The sequence below is a fragment of the Emys orbicularis genome, chromosome 2, assembly GCF_028017835.1.
Source record: "Emys orbicularis isolate rEmyOrb1 chromosome 2, rEmyOrb1.hap1, whole genome shotgun sequence".
In the NCBI taxonomy this organism is placed as follows: domain Eukaryota; kingdom Metazoa; phylum Chordata; order Testudines; family Emydidae; genus Emys; species Emys orbicularis.
The window spans coordinates 289,019,000-289,031,027 of NC_088684.1; the positions used below are offsets into that span (position 1 = coordinate 289,019,000).

Here is a 12,028-nt window from a genome sequence, read left to right on the forward strand (position 1 = left end):
GCTTACTTATTTTGGTTTGGACTTCCTCACCAATGGAAAACCTTGGACTAGGCTCCCTAGCTGGAAGGGATAACTCAGTGGTTTGAATATTAGCGTGCTACACCCAGGGTTGTAAGTTCAATCCTTGAGGGGGGCCATTTAGAGATCTGGGGCAAAAAAAAAAGTTTGGGATTGGTCCTTCTTTGAGCAGGGGGTTGGACTAGATGACCTCCTGAGGTCCCTTCTAACCCTGATTTTCTATGTTCAACCCTGGGGGTGGAAGGGTATGAGAGGAAGAGGCCCAGGGAGGGCAGCCTTGGTTGCCAAACCACTGGTAGCCCAAAGGGCCCTGGGTCAGAGCCTGATGGAGTGGGAGGGCCTGGGCTTTGTACAGGCTTTCAGGTGCCTAATGATGCAGAAGCAACTCCCTGGGGAGTGTATATTGCAAGCCCCCCTCTGTACCAGTCTGCAGACACACTCACCGGGGGGATTACACAGACAAGTGTGATTTTCAACACAGCTTAGGCACCTAACTCCTACTGAAATCAATCTGCTGAATTTTGACTTCAAGGGGAGTTAGGTGCCTAGATGCTTTTGAAAAGTCCAGTAGTTGTGTAGCTGCACCTTTAGATGCCTAAATACCTTGGAAAAATCTGTCACCCCGGTACCTCTTCAGTTCCTTAGCTCAACAACAGCCGCTCATGCATTTGGTGTGAAAAGTTCCTGGTCGATAACTCATGGAGGATAGTTATCACTTTGAGAGGCAACTGAACCAGGGCAGGAAAGTACTAGATTCTAAACTCATTGGGGTGGGGACTGTCTGTTTGTTCTGTGTTTGTTCAGCTCCTGGTACACTGGGGTCCTTGTTCATGGCTGAGGCGTCTAGGCACTATTGTTATAATTTTAATAATAATGGCAAGTGTAGTCAGGACCCTGTTCAGAATGCAGAGACTATTGTTTTAAATCTTGCATTAGGTACAGGGCAGTATTTATTTGAAGGCTCTTTAGATTTTATTTGTGAAACCTCTTCTTTTAATTGGAAAAATCCAGTTAATCAGGATAACGGCTTCTCCACCAGTTTGTCCCAGTTGAAGAAGAGTCAACTTTATCTGGGCTGCATTTCACACCTGCCAAAAATAAGCATTAAAATGGGCTTTTTCTTTGTCATTTTAAGGGTCAGTTGAAGATTCTCTCAAACTGGCATCTTTGTTATAAGCAAAAATCACCTTTCATCCATTACAAAAAATTGCTCCTGGCATGTTGAAACCATGCTCTGTTCAGCAGAGTGGAGGTGAGAGTGAAGGTCACCGATGAATATCTTTTCCTGGATCCTCTTGTCTCCTCTCTCTGTGTGACCCAAGTTCACTGTCAAAATATAAAACTCTTGTCAGAATGGGGAGTAGGAGGGTGGGCTGGACAAGTGTCCAAAGAGGAATCAGCATCTAATATGAAATATAACTGTAAATCACTTAGAAAACAAAGGAGATGGTTTATTTGAGTTTTTAGCATTATTGGTTTTGTATTACGGTAGGGCCTGAAGTCTGCAAACAAGATCAAGGCCCATTCTGTAAGTCACTGTACAAACACCTACTAAAAGACAGTCTCCGGCTTGGAGTGATTACAGTCTGTATAGACAGAATGTGGGCGGGGATACAGTAGCAAAATGACTTGCTCAAAGTCACACCTGAAGTCAGTGACAGAGCTAGGAATAGCATTCAGGTCCTTGGATTTCCCGTCCTGTGCCCTGGCCACTTGATCACAGGACATATCTAATTAGCTGCGTAATATAAGCATTACTTTCATTTAAAGCAGGTTCTTTGGTCTACAACCTACTACTTCGGCTGTAATACCACAGGATTAGTACAGTTTGTATTAAATAGTACGTGCAGGGCTCAGCTCTCTGTGCTAGGTAGGAGCATACACGCTACATAAACAGGACAAAGAGAGAGAAAGGGAGTAGTAATATCCCCATTTTATAGATGGGGAAACTGAGGCACAGAGCAGCAACTTGACTTGCCCAAGATCCCACAAGAAGTCTATGATAGATTTCCTGTGTTTCAGGGCCTTTCTCCTTCAGTCTTAGGAAAGAGAGTTACTCTTGTTCTTCCCCTGTCCCTTCTCTTTGAATCAGTCACTGTAATTAGTACAAATAGCTGCAGCTGAAGCATACAATATCCAGCATTTTCCAATTAATTTTCTATTGAAAACATTTTATTGCGTTTGTATTTTTTTCCCTGCCCCATACCAATTTTAATGCAATCCAGATGGAAGAAAAATGGTGTGTGGCAAACCATGTGTTTCTTTCAGGGCACTACAGTACAGCAGCGAGAAGAGACTGGCATCTCACTTACCAAGCAAGATGAAGGCAAACTGCACTTGTCTATCCTGCCCCTGCCATTGGGCATTAAATCACACAGTTTAACCAAAGGCGGATAACGCAGATTGTAAAATCCTTTGCTCGGGGACCAAATTCTCTGCTTGGTGCACATGTTTTTAAAGTCTGTCCGGGAGAGGTTATTGTTCCCTACTTCTCAGGGCAGATCTGAGCATGCGTATAAGACTGAGAGGGGACATGATAGCAGTTTTCAGATATCTAAAAGGGTGTCATAAGGAGGAGGGAGAAAACTTGTTCACCTTAGCCTCTAAGGTTAGAACAAGGAGCAATAGGCTTAAACTGCAGCAAGGGAGGTTTAGGTTGGACATTAGGAAAAAGTTCCTAACTGTCAGGGTGGTTAAACACTGGAATAAATTGCCTAGGGAGGTTGTGGAATCTTCATCTCTGGAGATATTTAAGAGTAGGTTAGATAAATGTCTATCAGGGATGGTCTAGACAGTATTTGGTCCTGCCATGAGGGCAGGGGACTGGACTCGATGACCTCTCGAGGTCCCTTCCAGTCCTAGAATCTATGAATCTATGAATCTATAGTTTAGGGCAATCCCAGAACTGTGCTAACTTCCACCAATTGACTATGGTCCCTAAGAATAGCGGGAGCGCAGTGAATTCTGGACACACCCCCTCCTTAATCTCACATGTCTCCTCCAATGTGGCCAACTGAGGTAATAGGGACAAGCTACTCTGCACCAACTGAGAGCTCCTTCATGCCAATCTCAGCTAGGTAGATTTTACTGTTCTCTGGTCCTTCTGTGCCACTGAAGCAACATAAAAGGGCCAGAATGAAAAACAATTATCTGGCCCCACATCTTCATTTTATGTTTTGTACAGTGCCAAGCACGCTTGGTATCATTCAGTCTATAACAGGAGCAGCATTATGCAGACAGACACCACATGGGCTGATCCATTTCCAATTTAGGCTGCCCTCTTCATTTCTGTCCCAAGTGGCTAAACTAAGATTCCTGGGTTGTTTGGGGTTTTGGGGGGAGGTCAGGGGGAGCGTTGGGTGTTTTTTAATAAACATTTTAAATCTCTTAATCCGCACTGTGTGCAATGAAGTAAATGGGACTCTGACTCACTGGCCTTCTCTGATATTTTTAGTAAAGCAGGTCAACATTTTCCAAACAAGTGTTTTTCATCCAAAAATGGCATTTTTAACTGAACACTTGTGTGGAAGGTTGTCAGGTTTTGACATTTTTAAACAAATGTGTCAATTTTTTAATCACAATTTTATTTGTTTTTTTCCCCTCTTCTCCCACACCATTCATTTTTGACAATTAAATATTTTTTCTTCAAAATTTTTCATTAACCACCTGCCCACCCTAAAATACCAATACAAAAGGAAAAATGGAGCCCGTCATTTTGAACTGATCTGCAAAATTTTTTTTTTCATTTTTCAGTCTCTATATTTTAATATATTCAGTCATCCTCAGTTGATTCCATGAGAGACTGCTGTATCTCTCATGGACGTGAGATGTATAGGGTATTTCACGAAGCTATTCCATAGAGCAAATCTTGAGAAGATAGAGAAATCATATTGTACTGATCGCATTGGGAAAATCTGGCATGAAGGCATTAAAGCAGTTTCTAAATTGTAAACTCTTTTGGACAGGTACAGACTTTTTATTCTGTGTAGCAACTAGTGCAATGGGGTTATCAAGGCTGATTCCCACTCTGGCACTTTGAGTGCAGAAGGTGAGGGCCCGCAAGGATTGTAATACTGGCCACTCCAGACTGGTATTAAACCCCCAAGGTTACAGCTTCTCTCTGACCTTGGCTTGGTAAACGCTGCCACCACCCAAATGCAAAACCCCTTGGACCCAGAAAGGCGCATTTGGGCACATTCAGGGCCGCCCAGAGGATTCAGTGGGCCTGGGGTCTTCGGTGGCAGGGGGCCCCCACTGCCAAATTGCCGCCGAAGACCCGGCACTTTGGAGGCGGGTCCCGGGGCGGAAGGACCCCCCGCCGCGGGTCTTCGGGGCACTTCGGCGGCGGGTCCCGGAGCGGAAGGACCCCCCGCCGCCGAACTGCCACCGAAGACCTGGAGCGGAAGAAGCTCTGGGGGCCTGTGCCCCGCGAGAGTTTTCCGGGGCCCCTGGATCGAGTGAAGGACCCCGCTCCAGGGCCCCCGAAAAACTCTGGTGGGGGCCCCTGCAGAGCCCGGGGCAAATTGCCCCACTTGCCCCCCCCCCCCCCGGGCGGCCCTGGGCACATTCCTTCCTGTGGGGTACCCTCAAGCCCTTTCACCCGCCTCTCCGGGGAAGAGCTGAGAAAGGAAAACAAAGAAATCAGCTGTTGCCACCAGCTAACTAAAAACATGTGCACAAACCTCTTAAGACACAGAGATCCAAATCCTGTTAGTAAAAAAGGTAAATTTTATTAAAAAACAAAAAGAAAGAAAAGACATCTGGAACTTAGGCTTTTGCTAGATTTAAAAAACCCACTTACAAAAATTAAACCTCAAGAATAACCTTCTTGAGGTCCAGCTTAACGGTTACAAGCAACACAAAAGCATCCGGGGTTAGCACAGAGGTGTCCACATGCCATAAGGAAATAAAAGAAATAACCCTAATCACGTCTTTCTAGACTTTTCCTAATCTACTTACACAGCTGGGTAGTTCTAGGTATGATCTGATGATTTCCATACCTGACAAAACGCGTTTTACTGCAGAGTCCCAGACCTGACTCTGCTCTGTCCCCTCTTTCCAGAGAACAACAACAACAGACAAAGGGAATGGGTGTTTTTTCCATTTTAAAAAGTTCTAGCCCTCCCATTGGCTCTTTTGGTCAGGTGCCCACTCCCTTTCCTTTACCTGGAGACTTTTTTAACCCTTTACAGGTAAAGCAAGTAGAGAACAGCTACCAGTTTATAGCTAACTGGTTGGCTGGGTGTCCATAAAAGGGAGCTCCCCCCCTTCATTTATCACAGGCGTCCTGGTCCATGACTAGGGCTTATAAGTGCTACCACAATACAAATAATTAATAATAATAATTCATTGAGAAATTCGCTCTTGTGCCAAATTTTGCTCAAGGAAATCTTATGGCATTTACAGAAACCATAGTATTGATGACAATGAGACTCTCTTTTGCTCCTATAAGGCAGCACTATAATCATACACCTCTATGAAGTAGGACAGCTCAAAACCCACCCATCATTCACAATGTAAGGCCTGGTCTCCACATACTATTTGTTCCTGTATAACCATTTCAGTCAGGGGTGTGATTTCTTTTTGCTGAAATATTTGATACCGGTACCACCCCTAGGGTGAAATCAGAAAGACCGGTATAAAGCTGCCTCATACCAGCATCACTTATTCCCCCGTCCCATATAGGAATAGCTATACTGGTATAAGCACCTGTATACTGGTATAGTTAGTATGTATACAAGCCCAAAGAACTTGTTTTTAAATTCCTTGCAGCTGAGTTCTGTCTCTTCTCTACCATGAGAGTCGCTCAGGACCAACCTCAGGCGTACCTCACATCCGAAACACCCAAATATCATTGGAAGCTAGTGGGTGGTCCTACCCCTCCACCCAACCCAGCACCACTACCATCTGCCACTTTGCTGAGCCTCATTACGCCATGTAATCCTCTGATCTGCCCTTTTATACAATGACACATTTCAGTCTTGTCAGTTCTACCACAACAAAGCTCTTTCTCACGGTCGTTTCCAAAGACCGTTAGGCTGGTTATTCTACTTTTTTTATAGACTAAAATTCTACCATTTTTGGCCTGGCAATGGCTCTCCACTCATGCACATTTGAACCAATGCCAGCGAAGGGATTACAGGCATAGCTTGGTATGCATTTTAACTCGGTCTGCGTTCATTCTATTTCCAGGCTGCTGCCGGTAAAAATAGGACACTTTCTCGAAAAGAATCTGACCGGGGGAGGGAATGATTCAGAGAACTGGGAAGGGGAGGCAGAGCCTTTCTCCTGCAGATTGCCAATGGACATCCAGCCTGGGATCATCACTGCTCTTTGACGGCTGCCTGCTCACCTATGTGAAATGAGTTAGTGGGCTGGGTCCCGTTCAAATAAAGCAAGTGCCTGTATCACAGAGGCACTCTCACAATTAGCGCTCAGCTGAGAGGCCAAAGACTGAAGATAGGCACAAAGACTAAACTACCCTCTTGCCATTATTCTACTCAGGTTCTTCTATGGCACTCCTCACCCTGGTAGCTGAGTGCCTTCCAGCAGTGCATTCAGAAATGCGCCTAGCATCTGTTGCTTGGTGTTTGGTGTCTCATCCTCTCCACCAGAAGTCATACCACTGGCTCAGGGTTGAGACACATGAGCAGGGCAGCATGCAGAGGTTCGTGCGGCAGCTGTCTCTGCTTTGAACAAACACACAACTCCAGGCATCTATAAATATACACTTTGTTCCACTACCAGCCAGCTCCACTAGACAATCGGGAGGATGTGGCCTGAGAAAGCCAGGAAGTAACGCCAACCCTGTTGTTCTTCAGACATCTATCAACTTGCCATGTACCATTACCCTTTAGTTTACAAGCCTTTGGCTAATTCTCAGTCCATGCAACAGTGGTCCTATCGAAACCAGTTGGAATTAGGTTTGTATGTAATGTTTGGTGAGACTCTTTAATAAATGACTTCCAAAATCCATTACAAAAACACATGAAAGGAAGGCGGAATATTACATAGACCCTGTTCCTGTAATTGTTTTTTGTAACTCTGTAAAAAGCATGTATTACTATTTGTATTGCACTAGTGCTTAGCATCGCTAGTCATGGGTCAGGACCCCATTGTGCTAGGCGCTGTACAAAACAGCCCCAGACCCAAAGATATAACTATACAAATATAAGATGAGAGACAACAGATGGATGCAGACAGATGAGGGAGCACAAGGAAACAATGAGACAATATTGGTTAGCATGGCAGGCAATAGTCTTGGCACACCAGCTGCCTAATGCTGCCAAGTTTTGGGAAGGGGTTGCAGACATTGCGGCAAAGGAGAATTTTGAGAGGGGATTTGCAGGACGCCGATGAGGTAGCTTTGTGGATGTTTACAGGGAGCTGCTCCCAAGGGTGAGGGGCAACATAGGAGAAAGCACATGGGTGCTTATTTGAAAATGTAACAAGTGGGCAATGAAATGGTAGTTTTAATTTGTTTCTGCTGCATGTTCTCTCCTCATTTATCCCTAACACTCCCTCATCTGTGGAACTGGGAGGTGGTCCAATGACACTGGATGCTCCAGGATTTAGCCTTGCCCTTCACCTCAGGCCACCAGATTTTCCCGCCGCTGGAGGCGGAACAAGTTGATCAGTCAGTTTCTCCCAACTACTCAGTTTTATAACTTTAATTTGTATTTGTTTTCATTCAGTCACGACTTTCATCTCATTCCTCTCTCTCCTTTCCACCCCTCCCCCAATAATGGCTTTGTGAGTAAACAGAATTTTGTGAGACAATGTCTGTTTTCCATCCAAATTTTTCAGGTAGCTGTGGACAGCTGAAAACTTTCAGGTTTTGATTGTCAAACACCAAGTTATTTTGGTGGTATTCAGGCTTTCGGTTTTTCAAAACAAATTGAAACAATTTAACGCGTGACATTTTTTGAAATGTTTTGTGGAAAATGAAATGCATTTTCTGACCAGTTCTACGGCTGCAGGACTGGGATCCAACTAAAAAAGGGATGAAAATCTCACCCAGAAGTGAGTGATTTTTGCCTGTCTCCAGGCAACTTTGTAATGAATGTTTACATTTTTCAATGTCTGTACTTTGGTGTATTCTGCACCAGTGTGTCTGCGTCTGTGTGTGTCTGTGTATATATACATGCACTGGTGCAGAATCGTACAGCGTGGCAGATTTCTTTAGGCAATTTTCAATTTTTTTAATCCTTTAGCAAGTTCACTAAGAAAGAGGAAGACTCACTGTGTGCCACACCTCAAAATTGTGCAACGTAAGTGAGCAATTACTTGCTTGTGGACATGTTATGAACTTAGCAGCCCATTAACATTAGTTAGTGATTTCGTACCAACCTTGCAGCTTTACTAGTCCCATGCTCTTGAATAGTCACTGAATGGGAAGAGACTGTCTAGGAAGGAGTACGGCAGAAAGCGATCTAGGGGTTATAGTGGACCACAAGCTAAATATGAGTCAACATTGTGATGCTGTTGCAAAAAAAGCAAACATGATTCTGGGATGCATTAACAGGTGTGTTGTGAGCAAGACACGAGAAGTCATTCTTCCGCTCTACTCTGTGCTGGTTAGGCCTCAACTGGAGTATTGTGTCCAGTTCTGGGACTGTATTTCAAGAAAGATGTGGAGCAATTGGAGAGGGTCCAGAGAAGAGCAACAAGAATGATTAAAGGTCTAGAGAACATGACCTATGAAGGAAGGCTGAAAGAATTGGGTTTGTTTAGTTTGGAAAAGAGAAGACTGAGAGGGGACATGATAGCAGTTTTCAGGTATCTAAAAGGGTGTCATAAGGAGGAGGGAGAAAACTTGTTCACCTTAGCCTCCAAGGATAGAACAAGAAGCAATGGGCTTAAACTGCAGCAAGGGAGGTTTAGGTTGGACATTAGGAAAAAGTTCCTAACTGTCAGGGTGGTTAAACACTGGAATAAACTGCCTAGGGAGGTTGTGGAATCTCCACCTCTGGAGATATTTAAGAGTAGGTTAGATAAATGTCTATCAGGGATGGTCTAGACAGTATTTGGTCCTGCCATGAGGGCAAGGGACTGGACTAGATGACCTCTCAAGGTCCCTTCCAGTCCTAGAATCTATGAATCTATGAACCTATGTCTGACTTCATGAGAGCTGAAACTGACCTGATGGCTGATCTTTCAGCCACACTTAAGCCCAAGTCTTGGCACTCAGAAGCAGCCTCTTGCTTTCGTAGCTGCCCTGCCGCTTTTGCAAGTGAAATTCCTTAGACAGAAGCAAAGTGGGAAATAGAAAAAAAAACCCAGAGACATATGCTGGCACAAATGGACGACACATGTCTTCAAGGGGAATGGGATTTCAGCTTTAACATATTTCCTTTGCCTTCTGTTGTGTGGGTTTTTAGTGATATTTTGACTGCATTAACGGTATACCTTGGTTGGGAGCTGGTGCTTTATAAAGAACATTTTTATTAAAAGTATATTTTTAATCCACTCCATTTTGTATAATCATCATCACAATTTATCTGTGTTTAGTATCTACCTTCTGGCAATCCTTTACTCCACTGCCTTCCCTGCAATGCCTTGATCTCATCTCCCTGTGCCTTTTGCAGCCAACATCCTGGGATGAATCCTGGTTCCACTGAAGTTGATGGAAGTTCTGCCTTTGACTTCAACAAGGCGAGGATTTTACCCCTGGTGCTTTTACTCCTTCTTCCTAGACTTCTTCCTCATCACTCTATTCTTGATCCTTTGCCATTTGCCTGTCCCTCCACCAAATTTGGCCTCGCCAAGATATCCACTAAGGCCTTGTCTACATTAAGGAACAGCCCCAGATCAGCTATCAGAACCAGATGATCAGTGTGGCTGCATTGCTGTTGACCACTAAAGTGGAGACAAGAGAAACCCACAGTTTTCACAAATTGCGCTAATCCGTGTTTACTTCTACACTTTGCCCTGGCCGCTTTCCTGCTGCCAAGGAAACTGACAATAGCAATGGAAGCTTAAAATAGCAAAGAGGGAGTGTTGTATTCCTGCAAATAGAAGAGGAGATTCTGTAGTGTGGGCTTTAGACTGGGAGGCAAGACCCAGATTTTTAAAGGTACTTAGGTGCCAACATGTGCAGATAGGAGACAAGTAGGATTTTTAAAAATGCCTAGGTGCCTAACTCCCATTGAACTCAATCAGGAGTGGCCACTAATGGTTTTTTTTTTTTTTTGCTGCCTTCTTTTTTTCTGTATTTTGGGTAACCAGTTTGATATTTAGGGACCATGATTTCCAGAAGTTCTGGAAGTCCCACAATTTCAACTGAAGTCAATGGAAGCTCTTGGGTGCTTGACGTTTTCTGAAAATCAGGCCTCAAGTTGAGCACCCAAAATCACTGGTCACCTTTGGAAATTTAGCATCATGGTCGAAACATCCAGCATCTGCAACTGCTTATTTCCTCAAGGTCGTTAGGATGGGTTTAATGATCCTTATCAGCAAAGAAATGAACTAAATTACAACCTCAGGCATGGTCAGCAATCTTTTTGAACATAATGTTGCGGTGCTGCGATGGATAATGGGCATAAGCGCCTATCCCGGGGTTGATGGGTTTGACAAAATGGCAAAAGTCCTGTCAAACCCCAGGTTGTTTTCCTATAATTAACAAATTATAACATAATTAAAACCATGTATTTGGATGGCAACTGAGACCTTTTGGCTATTAATAATTTACAAGGCAGTGATCCAAATACAGATGGAGTAGGCAGGAAATTTAATACTGCTGGTCAGTTACACCATCCCTTTCTTCTGACCTTTCCAAAAGTAAGAAATTATGGGAGACCAAGGCCTGGAGAAGTTCATAGGTGACTTGCCAAAAGTTTAGGAATAGAACCTAGATGTTCTGTCTCCGAACCCACACTCAAAACACTCGATAAAGATGCCTCCCGGTGATGGGGTGAAACCCCAACACAGGCCAGAGAGGGTTAAAAGTGAGTTAGTGACATTTGCGACCCCAGTGCTGTAATTAATTAGTTGCGTCTCAGCCAAAGGGATTGGGACTAAGAGGGTCAGAGGAAAACCCTATGGCTGCCAGGGCATCATAAAAGGCTGCGTTCAGTGTGGGGAAGAAACTACACTGTTCCTATTAAGGCCCCAGATCCAGGATTTGGTGAAGACCAGCCACTGGAGCTGGAAAGAAGATTCCAGGCTGATTTGTTGGGACTTTGGATTTCAGTTAACCTTTTGTTACCCCAAAAGGGGTCTGAACTAGGAGTGTGCATCGCACCGACAGACCCGGTCATCGGTGGGTGGGATTGAACCTGGGGCTTCTGGAGCTAAATGCATGAGCCTCTGCATGAGCTAAAAGCCACATGGCCTTTAGCTAAGGCTGTAGCAGTCTCATTAATCTCTCTCAGTGGTCTCAGTGCCACTAGAGGGGACAGAACACCACCCCCAGGAGGTGTGTGGGTTACAGGGCCGGCTCCAGGCACCAGCTTAACAAGCAGGTGCTTGGGGCGGCCAAGGGAGAGGGGCAGCACCTGCGGCAATTCAGGGGCGGCAGGTCCCTCACTCCCTCTAGGAGCGAAGGACCTGCCGCTGAACTGCCGCCGCCGATCGCGGCTTTTTATTTATTTTTTTTTTACAATCGCCGCCGCCGATCACGATCGCGGCTTTTTTGTTTTTTTTTGCCTGGGGCGGCAGAAATGCTGGAGCCGGCCCTGGTGGGTTACATACTTCCCCTAGCTGAGGAAGCACATCCCGAGCTTCAGAGACTTCCCAGTTGAAATCCCGGACGAGCCCCCACTTGTAACATTGACAGATCCTGGTCATTGGCAGGCAGGATTGAACCGGGAAACCTCTGGAGCTAAATGCATTAGCCTCTACTACAGGAGCTAAAAGCCATATGCCCCTTAACTAAGGCTGTAGCAGACTCCTTAATCTCTCTCTCTAAGGCTAGGTCTACACTGCAGCGGGGGTCCGACCTAAGATACGCAACTTCAGCTATGTGAATACCATAGCTGAAGTTGCGTATTTTAGGTTGGCTTACCTAGCG

General features: G+C 44.9%; 1 protein-coding gene across 2 annotated transcripts in view; it reads right to left on the reverse strand.

Annotated features, from left to right (window-relative positions):
• Positions 1–912: 912 nt before the first annotated feature.
• Positions 913–12,028, reverse strand: part of LOC135874250 (uncharacterized) — a 42,598-nt gene continuing 31,482 nt past the window's right edge. Inside the window, exons 4-5 of one of the 2 annotated variants that reach the window (XM_065399031.1) lie at positions 1,206–1,344; positions 913–1,106 (exon numbers count right to left, since the gene is read on the reverse strand). In XM_065399031.1, the coding sequence (XP_065255103.1) occupies positions 1,085–1,106; positions 1,206–1,344 (161 nt within the window). In that variant the 3' untranslated portion in view covers positions 913–1,084. Of the gene's footprint in view, positions 1,345–12,028 lie in introns of both variants that reach the window. The other variant, XR_010561144.1, reaches the window with a different exon arrangement.